The sequence below is a fragment of the Lampetra planeri genome, unplaced genomic scaffold (assembly GCF_965212315.1).
Source record: "Lampetra planeri unplaced genomic scaffold, kcLamPlan1.2.h2 scaffold_708, whole genome shotgun sequence".
In the NCBI taxonomy this organism is placed as follows: domain Eukaryota; kingdom Metazoa; phylum Chordata; class Hyperoartia; order Petromyzontiformes; family Petromyzontidae; genus Lampetra; species Lampetra planeri.
The window spans coordinates 846-22,500 of record NW_027615530.1 but is presented as its reverse complement, the minus strand read 5'-3'; the positions used below and the strand labels follow the sequence as shown (position 1 = coordinate 22,500).

General features: G+C 56.5%; 2 protein-coding genes across 2 annotated transcripts in view; both read left to right on the top strand.

The window, feature by feature from the left end:
- The window catches only part of LOC144741772 (transcription elongation factor SPT6-like), a gene marked incomplete at its 5' end in the record, with an annotated part of 29,455 nt that extends 12,675 nt beyond the window's left edge, over window positions 1-16,780 (top strand). The window contains 5 exons of the mRNA XM_078624274.1: window positions 3,337-3,532; window positions 13,109-13,305; window positions 15,511-15,628; window positions 16,025-16,102; window positions 16,572-16,780. Of these exons, the coding sequence (XP_078480400.1) occupies window positions 3,337-3,532; window positions 13,109-13,305; window positions 15,511-15,628; window positions 16,025-16,102; window positions 16,572-16,721 (739 nt within the window). The remainder of the gene's footprint in view (window positions 1-3,336; window positions 3,533-13,108; window positions 13,306-15,510; window positions 15,629-16,024; window positions 16,103-16,571) is intronic.
- Window positions 16,781-17,999: 1,219 nt separating this feature from the next.
- LOC144741774 (transcription elongation factor SPT6-like) lies at window positions 18,000-21,430 on the top strand (the record flags this gene model as incomplete). Its single annotated transcript, XM_078624275.1, has 3 exons — window positions 18,000-18,091; window positions 19,050-19,223; window positions 21,258-21,430. Coding segments are annotated over exons 1-3 (368 nt in total), but the record flags the coding sequence as incomplete, so codon positions are not given.
- Window positions 21,431-21,655: the final 225 nt, after the last annotated feature.

Sequence of the window (21,655 nt, the reverse complement as noted above, 5' to 3'; positions counted from 1 at the left end):
GACACACACACACACACAGTGACACACACACACACAGTGACACACACACAGATACACACACACAGTGACACACACACACACAGTGACACACACACAGTGAGATACACACACTGCACACACACACAGACACACACACAGTGACACACACACACAGTGACACACACACAGTGACACACACACAGTGACACACACACACACAGTGACACACACACACACAGTGACACACACACACAGTGACACACACACACAGTGACACACACACAGTGAGATACACACACCGCACACACACACACACACAGTGACACACACACACAGTGACACACACACACACACAGTGACACACACACACAGTGAGACACACACACACACACAGTGACACACACACACACAGTGACACACACACACACAGTGACACACACACACAGTGACACACACACACACACACAGTGACACACACACACAGTGAGACACACACACAGTGAGACACACACACACACACACAGTGACACACACACACACAGTGACACACACACACAGTGACACACACACACAGTGACACACACACAGTGACACACACACACAGTGAGACACACACACAGTGAGACGCACACACAGATACACACACACAGTTCCTCAAGATCTCGCTCGCTGTCGATGAGAAGCTGCTCGAGATGGACATCAACATCGACATGACGGGCCCAGGGTACACACACCGCACACACACACACAGTGATACACACAGACACACACACACACACACAGTGACACACACACACACACAGTGATACACACAGATACACACAGACACAGTGATACACACAGACACACACACACACAGTGATACACACAGACACACACACACACAGTGATACACACAGACACACACACACACAGTGATACACACAGACACACACACACACAGTGATACACACAGACACACACACACACACAGTGATACACACAGACACACACACACACAGTGATACACACAGACACACACACACACAGTGATACACACAGACACACACACACACAGTGATACACACAGACACACACACACACAGTGATACACACAGACACACACACACACAGTGACACACACACACACACACAGTGATACACACAGACACACACACACACAGTGATACACACAGACACACACACACACAGTGATACACACAGACACACACACACAGTGATACACACACACAGTGAGACACACACCACACACACACACACAGACACAGACACAGTGATACACACAGTGACACACACACACACAGTGATACACACAGACACACACACACACAGAGACACACACAGACACACACAGTGACACACACACACACAGTGACACACACACACACAGAGACACACACACACACAGTGATACACACAGACACACACACACACAGTGAGACACACACAGACACACACACAGTGATACACACACACAGTGACACACACACACACAGATACACACACAGACACAGTGATACACACAGACACACACAGACACAGTGATACACACAGACACACACAGACACAGTGATACACACAGACACACACAGACACAGTGATACACACACACAGTGAGACACACACACAGATACACACACAGACACACAGTGATACACACAGATACACACACAGACACAGTGATACACACAGATACACACACAGACACAGTGATACACACAGACACACACAGACACAGTGATACACACAGACACACACAGACACAGTGATACACACAGACACACACAGACACAGTGATACACACAGACACACACAGACACAGTGATACACACACAGTGAGACACACACACAGATACACAACAACAACAACCGCCATTCGCCACTAAGTGGCGGTGACGTCACCACGACGCTTGTGCCAGGCCATGTGCACCTTGAGGCCACGTGAAGTGTCGAACGCCCGCTGGCAGGAGGTCACGGGTCAGACCCAGCAGGTGCCACGGGTCGACTGACCGAGATGACCGAGATGACTGGCTGATGCACCACCTGTGCCCCCTACTGTACCAACTTGCTGTGCTTTAGCCACCCGGCGCTCCGCTCGTTGTTGTGAGCGTCGCTCCTCCGCCCTCTGTTGTTGTTGGAGGGCGACTGCCTCCAACTGCCCAGTAGCGTCCTTCACGAGCCTCCTCCACTGAGGCCGATCTTGACACCGCTGGTACCAGTCATCGGCAAGTCCACTCAGCTCCACGTCCTCCTGTACCACATCACTCCATCTCTTCTCTAGCCCGTGCCGCGCCCGTTTAGCCCCCTCGATCCGGCCGAACAAAAGCTGTTTAGGCATGCGGTGGCTGGGCATGCGGGCTACATGACCCAGCCAACGCAGCCTTGCCTGCCGGAGGAGCTCACTGATGGGACTTTGCCCAGATCTTTCAAGGACTTGTGAGCTCCTCACACAATCCAGCCTGCAGGTTAAACCCAGGATGGATCGTAGGCAGGCCAGCCTAAATGTTTCCAACCAACAGACACACACACAGTGAGATACACACACAGATACACACACACATACCCATACCCCACACACTGTGGCTGTGTCTATCTGTGTGTGTTTCTGTGTGTGTGTCTCTGTGTCTGTGTGTGTCTGTGTCTGTCTCTGTGTTTGTCTCTGTATCTATCTCTGTCTGTGTCTATCTCTGTGTGTATCTCTGTATGTGTGTCTGTGTGTGTCTCTGTGTGTGTGTGTCTGTGTGTGTGTCTGTGTGTGTATCTCTGTGTGTGTGTCTGTGTGTGTGTGTCTCTGTGTGTGTGTCTCTGTGTGTGTGTGTGTGTCTGTGTCTATCTTTGTGTGTGTCTATCTCTGTGTCTATCTCTCTATCTCTCTGTGTGTCTATCTCTGTGTGTCTATCTCTAGGTACGAGACAGACCAGATGTACTTTGACGAGATCAAGCAGTTCCACTACCTGTGTCTGTGTGTGTCTATCTGTGTGTGTGTCTCTGTGTGTGTCTGTGTCTCTGTGTCTCTCTATCTCTGTGTCTGTGTGTCTATCTCTGTGTCTATCTGTAGGTACGAGACAGACCAGACATACTTTGACGAGATCAAGCAGTTCCACTACCTTTGTGTGTGTGTGTGTGTCTATCTGTGTGTCTCTCTGCAGGTACGAGACAGACCAGACATACTTTGACGAGATCAAGCAGTTCCACTACCTTTGTGTGTGTGTGTGTCTATCTGTGTGTGTCTCTCTGCAGGTACGAGACAGACCAGACGTACTTTGATGAGATCAAGCAGTTCCACTACCTGTGTGTGTGTGTCTGTGTGTGTGTGTCTGTGTCTATCTGTGTGTGTCTGTGCGTGTCTATCTGTAGGTACGAGACAGACCAGACGTACTTTGACGAGATCAAGCAGTTCCACTACCGCGACGAGTTCAGCCACCAGGTGCAGCAGTGGAACGAGCAGCGCTCGCTGGCGCTGCTCGCGGCACTGCGACAGTTCCTGTACCCGCAGATGGCGCGCGAGACACAGCGGAGACTCCTCGCTGAGGCACGGACCTGCGTGGCCAAGGTGAGAGACGGGGAGAGACACAGAGAGAGAGAGAGACAGAGAGAGACACAGAGAGAGACACAGAGAGAGACACACAGAGAGAGACAGAGAGGGAGAGAGAGACAGAGAGAGACACACAGAGAGAGACACACAGAGAGAGACACACAGAGAGAGACAGAGAGAGAGACACAGAGAGAGACACACAGAGAGAGACAGAGAGAGAGAGACACACATTAGAGAGAGACAGACTTTTATATAAGTTTATTCACCAGCGGCAAATTGCCCTGGAATTTTGCAATATTGAAGCCTTTATGGCCACACCAAACAGCACAGCTCACCATCCCACCGCCGCGACGCGCAACGCCGGCACCACAATCCCCACGCACCGGCCACGCAACAGCATCCGACGCGCTGTGTCATTTCGAGTTTTGGCACCTCTTTGCTTGGCAGGGCCCCCCCGCTTATTCCACACTTCCTCCCCTGATGGTTCGAGGTCACAGTCATCGGTAACATCACCACCGCTAGACACCGCGGCACGTGCGACGCACCTCCTGGTGCGACACACCGCCGCGCACATCCTGCCCGCGTCGCCGCGTCTAACGCCCGTTTCGACTCGATCATTAATAAGTATAACCCGTAAAAACAACGTTTTTCACTATAAATCCTTGATATGCGTGGCGGTTAGAGTCCTCTCGTCCTCTGGCTTGAGATGGCTGCCACCTACGGGTCAGATGATTGTCTGCCAGTATTAAGCAATTGGTAAATAAATATTAAAAACAAAATTTTGCCTAAAAAGTGTAAAATTTAGGGAATTTATTTTCACGAACATCAATTGTCACGCACAACGAGTCTGTGTGCAAAATGTCAGCTCGATTGGATCACGGGAAGTGGGTTAAAAAACGACCGAAAGATTTGCATGGTCGTAAGCAAGCAAGCACGCAAGCAGGCAAGCAAGCAAGCGAACTGAATATAAAGGATTTAAAAAGTGAAGGTCAGTTCACCGTTCGTGTTGGTGCAGAGGGCCTGACCGGCCCCCCCACCGCTCCTGGAACACGGCGTGCGCATCTCCAACCTGGGAGAAGTACGCGTGCTCCAGCCGGAGCCTCGGCAGACCTTTCAGCGTTGCCTCCGCTGAACAACCGTCGTCCGTGTCACCTCGCAGTTTCTTTTTTCGCGTTTAGTACACCGCCATCTTGGCTTGCGCGCAGACAAAGTTTGCCAGGATGTGGCGCTTGTCCGTCCGGTACGGTACCCCGCATACAAAAACGCTCTTGCAGAAGGGCACCCCCAATTTCTTAAAAACGGCTCCCAGGAGTCTGAACAGCGGGTCCAGCCGCGAGCACCCCACGTACTGGTGGGCGAGTTCCTCCCTCGCGCCACAGAACACGCACAGGTCTGACGCCCCCGGGGTGACCTTGCTGATCCACGCCGCCAAGGGCAGCGTCCAGTGCGCCAGCCTCCACTGGACCTCCCCGCTGCGCTTTGCAACGGGGGCCTTGTAGAGCTGTTTCCACTGGGGGTTGGCGTCGAACAAGGGAGAGAAGAACTCCCTCCACTTCGTGTCCAGCAGGTTTTCCAGCTCTCGACACCGCAGTGTTTCGACGCAGACAGTCGTACGGCACCCGCTTGGAGGCGCCCTTGAGGGCCACGTCTCTGCAGTTCGCGAGCTTGAGCAACCTCCCTGCCTCACAGCGCCCGGGGGGGCTGGACGCAGGAGACGCGCAACTCCTGGAAAGCGGGGGGAGGGCGGCGGCCGTGCGGCGCCGCTGTCTCCTGGCGTTTCTAGCTGCAAACGCAGCTTCCGCATCGCCGCGATCGCCTCTCGCAACAACTTTTCTCCGGCCATCATGAAGCGGAGCCCAGCGGCGGCGCCGCTCACCTCAGCCGCGTTCTTCCATTTGGAGCGGCCGTCCTGGCTCCTCACAAGATCCCTAACCGTTCGCACTCCTGCCGAGGCGAAACGGAGGGGGCCAGCGTTCCCTCCTCCCTGATTCCATCAAGGAGGCTATTGTGGAACAGGGGTTCGGTCATGAAGCCGTTAAGGCCGTGGTGCGGGCTCGCCCTGCTCCATTCCAGGCTCCGCCACGCCTCCAACAGGCTCTGGTAATAGCCCGGCAGTCCGGTGCAATCGACTCGGGTCAGGTCCATAAGGAAGAGCTCCCTCCCATATCCCAGCCGCCCGCCCGCATTTCTCGGCAGGGCGAGGGCCAGCGACGTCCGGGGCAGCTCTTCTTGTTCGTACAGCAAGTTTCTCACGGCCTGGAGCCTGAAGCTCATCACTCGAGCGGTGACGTCTACCAGGGCCTGGCCGCCCTCACCCACCGGCAGGCAGAGGACCCCTGGCCTCATCCAGTGCTTGCCGTTCCAGACAAAGTGGGCAAGCGACCTGTTCGCCCTCGTGAGTAACCAGCCCGGGGGTTGGAGGGCCTCGGCTCTGTGCCACAGCACCGAGGCTGCCGGGTTATTCCCTATGAGCACTCTCCCCCTGAAGGACGTTTTGTGGGGCGAGATGTGCCCACGCTCTCAGTTTAGCATCGAATACGTCGCTCATCTCGGTCCAGTTTTTGTGAACGACTTTGGGCTTCCCTAGGTACACTCCGAGATACTTCACGCCCTCACCCTGCCAGGCGACTCCGCCTGGGATGAGCACGGAACTCACTGCACCTTGTGACCCCAAACATAACGCCTCACACTTCCGCCAGTTGACTTTGGCGCAGGAGGCCTTTTCATAGACCTCCACCGCCCGGCAGAGTGCAGCGACGTCCTGCGCCTCGTTGATCACGGCGCACACGTCGTCCGCATATGCGGAGAGCTTTCTGACTGCGTTCTCCGACCCCCGGGACCTTGAACCCGGACAAGGTGTTTCTCAGGCGTCGCAAGAGCAGCTCGAGGGACAGGGTGTCGAGGAGCCCCGAGAGAGGGCGGCACCCCTGCCTGACTCCTCTTGTCACGGGAACAGGGCAGCAAAGCCTTTGATTGATTTTTATGAGGCTGGATATGCCCGTATACAGGAGGTGCACGTGTGCCGTGAAGTTTTGGCCGAACCCGAAGGAGAGGAGCAGTCTTCTCAGGTACTCGTGGCTTACCCTGTCGAACGCCTTCTCCTGGTCCATGAATAGGAGACCTGCATCCATGTCGTGCATATCCGCGAGGGAGATCACATCCCTGACCGTGCCGATGTTGTCATAGATGCAGCGGCCGGGGGATGCAATACGCCTGCTCGGGTTGCACGAGCTGACCCACCACCTCTTTGAGGCGGCTCGCCAGCGCCTTGGCGAAGATTTTATAGTCGGCGCACAGGAGGGAGACGGGCCGCCAGTTTTCTATGCGACGCAGGTCCCCCCTCTTAGGCAACAGGGTGACCACCGCCCTCCTGCAGCTCTGCGGGAGTTCCCCGTCCCGCAGGCTCTCCTCCACCAGCCCCAGCAGGCAAGGGCCGAGTACATCCCAGAAGGTCTCGTAGAACTCAACTGGCAGCCCATCGATCCCTGGGGATTTGCCAGCTGCCAGACCTTTCATGGCAGTGTGCAGCTCCTCCAGGGTGACGGGGCTTTCCAGTTCGTCTCTCTCCGCGTCCCCCAGAGTAGGGCCCGCGGCTAGTAGTTCCGCAACCGCCTCGTCCTGTACGTGCTCAGCCTTGAACAGGGGTGAATAGAAGTCCTTCGCGATCCTAGCAATTTCCCCCTCGGCAGTTGCTGTCTCCCCCTCTGGGGTAAGCAGCCCTGAAATGTTGTTCTCATTGCTCGAGGGTCTATTGCCTAGCCTAAAGAAATACTTTGAGGGAGAATCCGTCTGTGCCAGGTGTTGCACCTTTTTGTGCACAAACGAACTATGTGCCTGTTGGTCCGTGACGGCCCTGAAGAGCCGCCGCTTCTCCAGCAGCACCTCGCCCCCCTCGTTGTTGTGCGCGTCCTGGGCCGAGCCCATCTCAGCCTCGAGCAGCAGCAGCAGCTCGCTCGCCAGGTGTTTCACCGTCTCCTCCTTGGCGGCGGCGTGCCGGCTGTAGACAGAGGGCCCTAATTTGCGCTTTAGTGTGTTCCCACCATCGCTGACCAGAGCTGAAACTGCTCCTAGTTGCTGCCCAGTGTGACCAACAGGCCCCCGAATGCCTCCGTGAAATTTTCGTTCTCAAGCAGCTGCACGTCGAGTTTCCAGTAGGGGCAGCGACGCCTCTCCCTGGGGACTCGCAGCAGTGCTGAGACCAGGTGGTGGTCAGAGAAACCGGACGGGGCGATGTTGCTGCCCCCGAGCCGGTTGGCGCTGTCCGCACTGATGTACAGCCGGTCCAGCCTGGCGAGGCTCACCCTCCCCTGCAGGCTCGCGCGGCACCGAGTGTATTGCCTCTGGCCTGGGTGTTGCAGTCGCCACGTGTCGAGCAAACCCAGTTGCTGCACCATGTCGGCTAATGGCCGTGCGGATTCCGGGTGGGGCTCAGCACTATTGCGGTCAAGAGCCGGGTCGAGGGTGCAGTTCATATCTCCCCCCACGACCGTGAGCACCCCGTCCGCACTGCCTGCCTCCAAGGCATTCCGCAGTGTGCCGGAGAAAAAGTGTTTCCTCTCACTGGTCTTACTCGGCGCATACACGTTGAAACACCGTAGCCTCGTGTTGTTTAACACGAAGTCTACAGAGATCAGATGGCCTTGTTGGATATCCCTGAAGGCCACGCCTTCCGGGAGAAACTTTGGACTAAACACAATTGCAACCCCAGCGCCGGTTGTCTTCTCCGTGACTGAAGAAGGCCTGGCCGCCCAAGAGGTGCTGCCGCTGGGCCTGCAGAGTTGCGCCAAGGTGCGTTTCTTGCAGAAACGTCACATCCGCTTTCTGCTCGCTAATGAAGCTGCAGATGCGGTGCCACCTCTGATCGCTTCGAGCTCCGATGCAGTTTAAACTCGCGATCCTTACACCTGAGGAAGCCATGGCTTTAGGCGTCGGCTTCAGCAACAGCATCAGCGGGGGGGCACTCCGGTTGGGACATGCTCCCCTTTCCTGCTTTCTGCATGAAACCCTTCAGCCGATTGCCTTCCTGCGGGGTGCAATTGTGCTTTTCCATGTCGCTCATGATTGTCTGCGCGACCTTCAAGAAGGCCTGCGCGTCGGGGAAAGAATCTCCGACGTCGACCCCCCCGCTTCTTGTAACTAGTTCGGAGGAATTCGACAATCTTGCCGGGTGTGTACTCCCGTTTCTTCTTAACATGTGAGTAGCTCCCCTCACTCAAGTTGTCTTCTATCTCTAACTCCGACCCTCCGTCGTCTGAGTCTCCCGGCACGCTCGTGTGAGGCTCGGTGGTTACCTCTTCCAACGCACCGTGCCGATCCGAGGTGTCTTCCAACTCGGGCCGGCTCCCCTCTGCGGCCTCTGCCTCCCTCACCTGGTCGGGTGAGGAGGTGAGCTGGTCGTCACCCCCGAGCGCCGTGTCATCGGCAGGCTCATCGGTGGCTTCCAGCACCCCCCCCCCCCTTCCGGGGCAGCCGAGTCCGGGTCTGGTGGTCGCCCCCCCCCTGCCTCGGCATCAACCGGCGGGTGGGCCTTGTCGATGATGATCACCTCACCCTGTGGCTCGGCCTCACCGCCGCGCCCCGCTGTTGCGTTCGGGCGGTTGTCCCGTTCGTCACTGTCGCTGTTGTCTTTCTCGGCGGCGGCGGCCACGCGTTTTGGAAGGGTGCCACCGCGCCCCCCCCCCCCCCCCCCCCCGCATTTCCTCCTCTCGCCTTCCGCTTTCTCGACTCAACGACGGTGAAACCATCTTCCCCGCCGTCAGTCATTGGCTGCGCGTGGCCATCAGCAGAGTCGGTGGAGGTCTGCTGCTGCTGCTGCTGCAGCTGCTGCTGCCGCGGTGGCGGCGCCTGCTGCTGCTCCCGCATTTCTGCTGCTTTTCCCCTTTCCTGTCTGTTTGCCGTGCAGTGTTTTCGGGTGTGTCCGACACCACCACACCCGTAGCACTTCGGCGCGGCCGTGGAGGCATACACGGTATAGACGTGACCGTCAATGGTGTACTTGAAGTTCACATCCAATTCCGTGTTGCCTTCCTTTAAGATCATAAACGTTTGACGCTGCAGCGACAGAACGTGTGCTAGCTTTGGGTCTTTCGACCTCAAAGGCAGCATCATTATATTCGAGATCACTGTGCCGAAGCGCTGTAGATCTCGGCGCAGTTCGGTGCCCTTGAGAAATGGCGGCGCAGCTGAGAGCATGAACCTGATGGCGGGCGACGCGAGCGGGGTGCACTGCACAAACAGCCCTTCCCCCCCCGACGTCGAGCCCGTCTCTACCAGGCGCGCCACCATACTCTCCCGGGTCACGTACGCCACCACACCTCGGTCTTGCCTTTGGGCGGTGAGGATGCCCGCATGGCCCACACACGTGGCCACAGCAGCTGCGACGATGTCGGCTGTGATCTCGGGCGGTGGATAGCAGATAAAACCGTTCCTTCGCGAAAGACACTCGAGCCTTGGATATTGCGCCATGGTGGAAAGGCAGCAGTAACCGCAGGTTTTAGCGAGAAAGAGACACGAGAAGAACGATGACTCTCCCTCTCAGGCCAGGCTCAGGCTCTCACCTGAGCCCAGGCCTCTGTCCGCTCACCTGGTGGAGCAGGAGCGACCACTAGGCATGGCCTCTCCGCACGGACGCAGAGAGAGACAGAGAGAGACAGAGACACAGACAGAGACACAGAGAGAGAGGCAGAGAGAGAGACACGGGGTCAAAAATCGTCCAAAATCGCGCGACGTCATTTCTGGACGTCCCCTGAGCAGTGCTGTGGTGAGGCCTAGTCCCGTGCAGAGCCCCCGGCCTCGCCTAGATTGCCCAGCCTGCCGAGGTGGCAGCTTGGCAGGCTGGGGGCTGGGCCGCTACCCCCCCCACCCCCACCATCACCCCGCCCGCGCTACAATAATACTTCGATTGAAAGCTTCTTTCGTGACTGCAGGGATTCATCTTCTTGGTTCTTTCGGTAAAGTCACCACGTAGAAGGGAAGTAATAAAATAAAATAAACATTTTTAAATAAAAATTCTCACGACGTTTCGGCCACAACGCAAGCAGCCGTCCTCAGGTGAAGAACAGGTCTGTCGGAAAAACAGCGTCTGAATGGACGGAAAGACAGCGTCAAACGTCGGACGCTGTCTTTCCGACAGACCTGTTCTTCTGCACACCACCAAGCTTGGCAGCGTATATTTAAGTATATATTTAAGTATATACGCTGCCAAGCTTGGTGGTGCTCATTCAGACGCTGTCTTTCCGACAGACCTGTTCTTCTGAACACCACCAAGCTTGGCAGCGTATATTTAAGTATTTATTTAAGTATATACACTGCCAAGCCTGGTGGTGCTCATTCAGACGATGTCTTTCCGACAGACCTGTTCTTCTGAACACCACCAAGCTTGGCAGCGTATATTTAAGTATTTATTTAAGTATATACACTGCCATGCTTGGTGGTGCTCATTCAGACGCTGTCTTTCCGACAGACCTGTTCTTCTGAACACCACCAAGCTTGGCAGCGTATATTTAAGTATATATTTAAGTATATACGCTGCCAAGCTTGGTGGTGTTCATTCAGACGCTGTCTCCCCGACAGACCTGTTCTTGTGAACACCACCAAGCTTGGCAGCGTATATTTAAGTATATACGCTGCCAAGCTTGGTGGTGTTCATTCAGACGCTGTCTCCCCGACAGACCTGTTCTTGACCTGAGGACGGCTGCTTGCGTTGTGGCCGAAACGTCGTGAGAATTGTATTTTATTATGTTTTATTTTATTATTTCCCTTCTACGCGATGAATTTACCGAAAGAATCAAGAAGCTACACTACTTTCTAAGCGCTATAATATGAATATCTACCGACCCTGTAGTAGTAAGTGCACACATTGGGGTGGTGGGCGGGGAGAAGAGGACATGACACTTTGAAGAATTTACCTAAATAACGAAAAATAGCTCTCCAATTGTTAATTTAACTAATTGAAAGTTGACGGATTGGGGAAACGAATCGGCCCTGACTCACCACGCGGCTTCCGGGCTGCTAGACGGATACTTGTTTTTAAGCGTAAACCCCACGGTTAGTGAGCCAAATCCATCGCAAGTTGCGTCCACACACGGACAGACAGACGAAAAATGACGTTTATAGGTAGGATAAACATCTGTGTGTTTGTTTGTATATTCATCTGTGTGTGTGTGTCTCTGTATTTATATTTGTGTGTGTCTGTATATACATCTGTGTGTGTGTGTCTCTGTGTGTGTCTCTGTGTGTGTCTCTGTGTGTGTGTGTCTATCTGTGTGTGTATATCTGTGTGTGTGTCTATCTGTGTGTGTGTCTCTGTGTGTGTCTCTGCGTGTGTCTCTGCATATACATCTCTGTGTGTGTGTCTCTGTGTGTGTCTCTGTGTGTGTCTCTGTGTGTGTATATCTGTGTGTGTGTCTCTGTGTGTGTCTCTGCGTGTGTCTCTGCATATACATCTGTGTGTGTGTCTCTGTGTGTGTCTCTGTGTGTGTCTCTGTGTGTGTGTGTGTGTCTCTGTGTGTGTATGTCTGTGTGTGTATATCTGTGTGTGTGTCTGTGTGTGTGTCTCTGTGTGTGTCTCTGTATATACATCTCTGTGTGTGTGTCTCTGTGTGTGTCTCTGTGTGTGTATATATCTGTGTGTGTGTGTGTCTCTATATACATCTGTGTATATACATCTCTGTGTGTGTGTGTGTGTCTCGGTGTCTCTGCGTGTGTCTCTGTATATACATCTCTGTGTGTGTGTCTCTGTGTGTCTGTCTGTGTCTCTGTGTGTGTCTGTGAGTGTCTCGATATCTGTGTGTGTCTCTGTGTGTGTCTCTGTATATACATCTGTGTGTGTGTGTGTCTCTGTGTGTGTCTCTGTGTGTGTCTCTGTGTGTGTGTGTGTCTCTGTGTGTGTATGTCTGTGTGTATATCTGTGTGTGTGTCTGTGTGTGTGTCTCTGTGTGTGTCTCTGTATATACATCTCTGTGTTTGTGTCTCTGTGTGTGTATATCTGTGTGTGTGTGTGTCTCTATATACATCTGTGTATATACATCTCTGTGTGTGTGTGTGTCTCGGTGTCTCTGCGTGTGTCTCTGTATATACATCTCTGTGTGTGTGTCTGTCTGTGTCTCTGTGTGTGTCTGTGAGTGTCTCGATATCTGTGTGTGTCTCTGTGTGTGTCTCTGCATATACATCTGTGTGTGTGTGTGTGTCTCTGTGTGTGTCTCTGTATATACATCTGTGTGTGTGTGTCTCTGTATATATCTGTGTGTCTCTGTGTGTGTCTCTGTGTGTGTGTGTGTGTCTCTGCGTGTGTATCTGTGCGTGTCTATCTGTGTGTGTCTCTGTGTGTGTCTGTGAGTGTCTCTATATCTGTGTGTGTCTCTGTGTGTATATCTCTGTGTGTCTCTGCGTGTGTCTCTGTATATATCTGTGTGTCTCTGTGTGTGTCTCTGTGTGTGTCTCTGTGTGTGTGTGTGTCTCTGCGTGTGTCTCTGTGCGTGTCTATCTGTGTGTGTCTCTGTGTGTGTCTGTGAGTGTCTCTGTGTGTCTCTGCGTGTGTCTCTGTATATACATCTGTGTGTGTGTGTGTCTCTGCGTGTGTCTCTGTGCGTGCAGAGTTGTTTCCGCCGTCTGGACGCGGCTCTGCGCGTCGCTCCGTTCCGCCCGGAGCTGCAGCAGCAGCAGCAGCGGCAGCAGCGGCAGCAGCAGCGGCAGGACGACGACGATGATGACGACGACTTCCCAGAGAGCGGCGAAGCCGGAGCTCAGGGCAAGGGCCTGCGGGTCCTGGGGGTGGCATACTCGCCCGAGAGGTGAGGAGCGCGCTCGCTCACTCGCTCGCTCGCTCACCCGCTCGCTCACTCACCCGCTCGCCCCGCTCGCTCACCCGCTCGCTCACTCACCCGCTCGCCCGCTCGCTCACCTGCTCGCTCGCCCCGCTCGCTCACTCACCCGCTCACCCGCTCGCTCACCCGGTGAGACGTTCGCTCGCTCGCTCAGAAGTTACTCACTCGCATGGTAGGTAGGTGACCGAGTTGCTCACTTACCCACTCGGTCACTCACACACCCACTCACTCACTCGGTCACTCACTCACTAACTCACTCACCCACTCGGTCACTCACTCACCCACTCGGTCACTCACTCACTAACTCACTCACCCACTCGGTCACTCACTCACCCACTCGGTCACTCACTCACCCACTCGGTCACTCACTCACTCACTAACTCACTCACTCGGTCACTCACTCACTAACTCACTCACCCACTCGGTCACTCACTCACCCACTCGGTCACACACCCACCCACCCACTCACTCACCCGCTCACTCACCCGCTCACTCACCACTCACCCACCTCTCACTCACCCACTCACTCACCCGCTCACTCACCACTCACCCACCACTCACTCACCCACTCGGTCACTCACTCACACACCCACTCACTCACTCACTCGGTCACTCACTCACTAACTCACTCACCCACTCGGTCACTCACTCACCCACTCGGTCACTCACTCACTCACTCACTAACTCACTCACTCGGTCACTCACTCACTAACTCACTCACCCACTCGGTCACTCACTCACCCACTCGGTCACACACCCACCCACCCACTCACTCACCCGCTCACTCACCCGCTCACTCACCACTCACCCACCTCTCACTCACCCACTCACTCACCCGCTCACTCACCACTCACCCACCACTCACTCACCCACTCGGTCACTCACTCACTCACTAACTCACTCACCCACTCGGTCACTCACTCACCCACTCGGTCACACACCCACCCACCCACTCACTCACTCACCCACTCACCCACCCACTCACTCACTCACTCACCCACTCACTCATTCACTCACCCACTCATCTACTCACTCACCCACTCACTCACCCACTCACTCACCAACTCACCCACGCACCCACCCACTCACCCATCCACTCACCCATCTACTCACCTACTCACCTACTCACTCACTCACTCACCCACTCATTCACTCACCCACTCACCACTCACTCACCCACTCACTCACCCACTCACTCACTCACTCACCACTCGCGCTCACCACTCACTCACCCACTCACCGCTCACCACTCACCACTCGCTCACCCGCTCACTCACCCGCTCACTCACCACTCACCCACCACTCACTCACCCACTCATTCGCTCACCCACTCACCCACTCACCCACTCACCCACTCACTCACTCACTCACCCACCCACCAACTCACCTACCCACCCACTCACTCACTCACCCACCTACTCACTCACTCATTCACTCACCCACTCACTCACCCACCCACTCAATCACTCACTCACTCACTCCCCCACCCACCCACCCACTCACTCACCCACCCACCCACTCACTCACCCACTCACTCACTCACCCACCCACCCACTCACTCCCCCACCCACCCACTCCCTCACTCACCCACTCACCCACTCACCCACCCACCCACTCACTCACCCACCCACCCACTCACCCACTCACTCACTCACCCACTCACTCACCCACCCACTCACTCACCCACTCACCACTCACTCACCCACTCACCCACCCACTCACCCACCCACCCACTCACCCACCCACCCACCCACTCACTCACCCACCCACCCACCCACTCACTCACCCACCCACCCACCCACTCACCCACTCACCCACTCACCCACCCACTCATCCACCCACCCACCCACTCACCCACTCACCCACTCACCCACCCACTCATCCACCCACCCACCCACTCACCCACTCACCCACTCACCCACCCACTCATCCACCCACCCACCCACCCACCCACTCACCCACCCACTCACTCACCCACCCACCCACCCACTCACCCACCCACTCACCCACTCACCCACTCACTCACCCACCCACTCACCCACTCACCCACTCACTCACCCACTCACTCACCCACTCACCCACCCACTCACCCACCCACTCACCCACTCACCCACTCACTCACCCACTCACCCACCCACTCACCCACTCACTCACCCCCCCCGCTCACCCTAGGGACACACCGGTGTTCTGTGCGCTGGTGAGTGGTGACGGGGAGGTGACGGACTTCCTGCGCTTGCCACACTTCATGAAGCGGAGGAACGCCTGGAGAGAGACACACCGAGATCTCAAGGTGGAGCACATCAACATCATCATCATCATCAACAACATCATCATCATCAACATCATCACCATCAACATCATCATCATCATCAACAACATCATCACCATCATCATCAACAACATCATCATCATCATCATCAACATCACCATCTACACCAACATCACCATCATCATCACCACCAACATCATTATCAACATCATCATCAACAACATCACCATCATCAACATCACCATCATCACCACCATCATCACCATCACCACTACCATCATCACCTACACCCCATCACTACCATCACCAACACCATCATCACCATCCTCACCACCATCATCACCACCATCTTTACGGTCGCCGCGGGCGACGGTTGCTAACGCCGCGGTTGCCGCGGGCGACGGTTGCTCCCCTCAGGTGGCGGACATTGAGAGCCTCAAGAAGTTCCTGCTGAACAAGAAGCCGCAAGTGGTGGTGGTGGGGGGCCGAGAACCGGTGAGGGGGAGGGTTACCGTGGTTACGTGTTGCCTAGCGACACTGCTGGTGAGGGGGGGGGGGTTACCGTGGTTACCGTGGTTACCGTGTTGCCTAGCGACACTGCTGGTGAGGGGGGGGTTACCGTGGTTACCGTGTTGCCTAGCGACACTGCTGGTGAGGGGGGGGGGGTCACCGTGGTTACCGTGTTGCCTAGCGACGCCCTGCTGGTGAGAGGGGGGGGGTCACCGTGGTTACCGTGTTGCCTAGCGAGACTGCTGGTGAGGGGGGGGGGGGTTACCGTGGTTACGTGTTGCCTAGCGACGGACTGCTGGTGATTGAGGACTTGGTGGTTACCGTGGTTACGTGTTGCCGAGCGACACTGCTGGTGAGGGGGGGGGGGTTACCGTGGTTACCGTGTTGCCTAGCGACGCCCCGCTGGTGAGGACTTGGTGGTTACCGTGGTTACCGTGGTTACCGTGTTGCCTAGCGACGCCATGCTGGTGGTGGAGGACATCCGCCGCGCCCTGCAGGAGCTGGAGTCGGAGCAGCAGCTCAACTCCATCTCCGTGGAGCTGGTACCCAACGACCTGGCAACCCTCTACATGGGCAGCGCCATCGCAGAGGTCGGTCACCATAGCAACCGCCATAGCAACCGCCATAGCAACCGCCATAGCAACCGCCATAGCAACCGCCATAGCAACCGCCATAGCAACCACCATAGCAACCAGCTCCATCTCCGTGGAGCTGGTACCCAACGACCTGGCAACCCTCTACATGGGCAGCGCCATCGCAGAGGTCGGTCACCATAGCAACCGCCATAGCAACCGCCATAGCAACCGCCATAGCAACCGCCATAGCAACCGCCATAGCAACCGCCATAGCAACCGCCATAGCAACCACCATAGCAACCAGCTCCATCTCCGTGGAGCTGGTACCCAACGACCTGGCAACCCTCTACATGGGCAGCGCCATCGCAGAGGTCGGTCACCATAGCAACCGCCATAGCAACCGCCATAGCAACCGCCATAGCAACCGCCATAGCAACCACCATAGCAACCAGCTCCATCTCCGTGGAGCTGGTACCCAACGACCTGGCAACCCTCTACATGGGCAGCGCCATCGCAGAGGTCGGTCACCATAGCAACCGCCATAGCAACCGCCATAGCAACCGCCATAGCAACCGCCATAGCAACCACCATAGCAACCAGCTCCATCTCCGTGGAGCTGGTACCCAACGACCTGGCAACCCTCTACATGGGCAGCGCCATCGCAGAGGTCGGTCACCATAGCAACCGCCATAGCAACCGCCATAGCAACCGCCATAGCAACCACCATAGCAACCAGCTCCATCTCCGTGGAGCTGGTACCCAACGACCTGGCAACCCTCTACATGGGCAGCGCCATCGCAGAGGTCGGTCACCATAGCAACCGCCATAGCAACCGCCATAGCAACCGCCATAGCAACCGCCATAGCAACCACCATAGCAACCAGCTCCATCTCCGTGGAGCTGGTACCCAACGACCTGGCAACCCTCTACATGAGCAGCGCCATCGCAGAGGTCAGTCACCATAGCAACCGCCATAGCAACCACCATAGCAACCAGCTCCATCTCCGTGGAGCTGGTACCCAACGACCTGGCAACCCTCTACATGGGCAGCGCCATCGCAGAGGTCGGTCACCATAGCAACCGCCATAGCAACCGCCATAGCAACCAGCTCCATCTCCGTGGAGCTGGTACCCAACGACCTGGCAACCCTCTACATGGGCAGCGCCATCGCAGAGGTCGGTCACCATAGCAACCGCCATAGCAACCGCCATAGCAACCAGCTCCATCTCCGTGGAGCTGGTACCCAACGACCTGGCAACCCTCTACATGGGCAGCGCCATCGCAGAGGTCGGTCACCATAGCAACCGCCATAGCAACCGCCATAGCAACCAGCTCCATCTCCGTGGAGCTGGTACCCAACGACCTGGCAACCCTCTACATGGGCAGCGCCATCGCAGAGGTAGGTCACCATAGCAACCGCCATAGCAACCACCATAGCAACCATCACTACCACCATAGCAACCACCCTAGCAACCATCACTACCACCATAGCAACTACCATAGCAACCACTACTATCACTACTGCCTCCGCCACTACCACCCTGTAAGTGAGTGAGTGAATGTTTGAGTGAGTGAGAGTGAGTGTATGAGTGAGTGTGTGAGTGAGTGAATGTTTGAGTGTGTGAGTGAGTGACTGAATGTGTGAGTGAGTGTGTGAGTGAGTGTGTGAGTGAGTGAGTGTATGAGTGAGTGAGTGAGTGTGTGTGTGAGTGTATATATATGTGTGTGAGTGTATGAGTGTGTGTGTGTGAGTGTGTATATATGTGTGTGTGAGTGTATGAGTGTGTGTGTGTGTATATATATGAGTGTGTGTGTGTGTGTATATATATGAGTGTGTGTGTGTGTGTATATATATGTGTATGTGTGAGTGAGTGTGTGTATGTGTGAGTGAGTGTGTGTATGTGTGAGTGTGTATGTGTGTGTGAGTGTGTGAGTGTGTGTGAGTGAGTGTGTGAGTGTGTGTGTGTGAGTGTGTGTGAGTGTGTGAGTGTGAGTGCATGTGTGTGAGAGTGTGAGTGTGAGTGCATGTGTGTGAGAGTGTGAGTGTGAGTGCGTGTGTGTGAGAGTGTGAGTGTGAGTGCGTGTGTGTGTGAGTGTGTATATATATATGTGAGTGTGTGTGTGTATATATATATAAATGTGTGTGAGTGTGTGTATATATATATGTGAGTGTGTGTATATATGTGTGTGTGTGAGTGCGTGTGTGTGTGTGAGTGCGTGTGTGTATGAGTGTGTGTGTATATATATATGTGTGTGTGTGTGAGTGTGTGTGAGTGTGTGTGAGTGTCTATATGTGTGTGTGTGAGTGTGTGTGTGTATATATAGATGTGAGTGTGTGTATGGTGTGTCCCCCCCAGGCGGAGTTCCGCGACTACCCGCCGGCGCTGCGCCAGGCCGTGTCTCTGGCTCGCCGCCTGCAGGACCCGCTGCTGGAGTTCTCTCAGCTGGCGCAGGGCGGGGGGGGAGCCGGCGGGGACAACAGCAGCGACGACGACGACCTCCTGCTGTGCCTCAAGCTGCATCCCCTACAGGTGTGTGGGGGGAGACACGGGGAGACACGGGGAGAGAGACAGAGACATGGGGGGAGAGAGAGAGACACGGGGGGAGACACGGGGGGGGAGCCGGAGGGGACAACAGCAGCGACGACGACGACTTGCTGCTGTGCCTCAAGTTACACCCTCTACAGGTGTGTGGGGAGAGACACGGAGACACGGGGAGAGAGAGAGACACGGGGGGAGACACGGGGAGAGACACGGGGGGAGACACAGACACGGTGAGGCGGAGAGAGACACGGGGAGAGAGAGAGACACGGGGAGAGAGACGAGAGACACGGAGAGAGAGAGACACGGGGAGAGAGAGAGACACTGGGAGAGAGACGAGAGACACGGGGAGAGAGAGACACACAGGGAGAGACACGGGCGGGGGGGGGCGCCGGCGGGGACAACAGCAACGATGACGACGACCTCCTGCTGTGTCTCAAGCTGCATCCCCTACAGGTGTGTGGGGGGAGACACGGGGGGAGAGAGACACGGGGAGAGAGACACGGGGAGAGACACGGGGAGAGACACGGGGGGAGACACGGGGAGAGACACGGGGAGAGACACGGGGAGAGACACGGGGAGAGACACGGGGGGAGACACGGGGAGACACGGGGAGAGACACGGGGAGACACGGGGGGAGAGAGACACGGGGAGAGACACGGGGGGAGACACGGGGGGAGAGAGACACGGGGAGAGATACGGGGAGAGACACGGGGGAAGACACGGGGAGAGACACGGGGGGAGACACGGGGAGACACGGGGAGAGACACGGGGAGACACGGGGGGAGACACGGGGAGAGACACGGGGAGAGACACGGGGAGAGACACGGGGAGACACGGGGGGAGACACGGGGGGAGACACGGGGGGAGAGAGACACGGGGAGAGACACGGGGGGAGACACGGGGGGAGAGAGACACGGGGAGAGACACGGGGAGACACGGGGAGAGACACGGGGAGAGACACGGGGAGACACGGGGGGAGACACGGGGAGAGACACGGGGAGAGACACGGGGGGAGACACGGGGGGAGACACGGGGAGACACGGGGAGATACACGGGGGGAGACACGGAGAGACACGGGGGGAGACACGGGGGGAGACACGGGGGGAGACACGGGGGGAGACACGGGGGGAGACACGGGGGGAGACACGGGGAGAGACACGGGGAGAGACACGGGGAGAGACACGGGGAGAGACACGGGGAGAGACACGGGGAGACACACGGGGAGAGACACGGGGGGAGACACGGGGAGACACACGGGGAGAGACACGGGGAGAGACACGGGGAGACACGGGGAGAGACACGGGGAGAGACACGGGGAGAGACACGGGGAGAGACACGGGGAGAGACACGGGGGGAGACACGGGGGGAGACACGGGGGGAGACACGGGGGGAGACACGGGGAGAGACACGGGGAGAGACACGGGGAGAGACACGGGGAGAGACACGGGGAGAGACACGGGGAGAGACACGGGGAGAGACACGGGGAGACACACGGGGGGAGACACGGGGGGAGACACGGGGAGACACACGGGGAGAGACACGGGGGGAGACACGGGGGGAGACACGGGGAGACACACGGGGAGAGACACGGGGAGAGACACGGGGAGAGACACGGGGGGAGACACGGGGAGACACACGGGGAGAGACACGGGGAGAGACACGGGGAGAGACACGGGGAGAGACACGGGGAGAGACACGGGGGGAGACACGGGGAGACACGGGGAGACAGAGAGAGACACGGGGAGAGAGACATGTCCCTGTCTCTGTCTCACCGTGTCTCTGCGTATCTCCTTGTGTCTCTGCGTGTCTCTGTGTGTCTCACTATCTCTGTGTGTCTCTGTGTGTCTCTCTGTCTCTCACCGGAGCACGTAGACAAGGAGGAGCTGGTGTCGTGGCTGCAGGAGGCGTTCATCAACCGCGTGTCTCTGTGTGTCTCTGTGTGTCTCTGTGTGTCTCTGTGTGTCTCACCGTGTCTCACCGTGTCTCACCGTGTCTCACCGTGTCTCACCGTGTGTCTCACAGGAGCACGTAGACAAGGAGGAGCTGGTGTCGTGGCTGCAGGAGGCGTTCATCAACCGCGTGAACGAGGCCGGCGTTGACGTGAACCGTGCGCTGGCGCAGCCCCACGCCCAGCCGCCATTAGGCTTCGTGTGCGGCCTGGGACCTCGCAAGGCCTCACACCTGCTCAAGGTCACGCTCACCAACTCACTCACCAGATTACTCACCAACTCGCTCACCAGCTCACCAGCTCACTCACCAGCTCGCTCACCAGCTCACTCACCAACTCACCAGCTCACTCACCAGCTCACCAGCTCACCAGCTCGCTCACCAGCTCACCAGCTCACTCACCAGCTCACTCACCAGCTCGCTCACCAACTCGCTCACCAACTCACTCACCAGCTCACCAACTCACCAACACA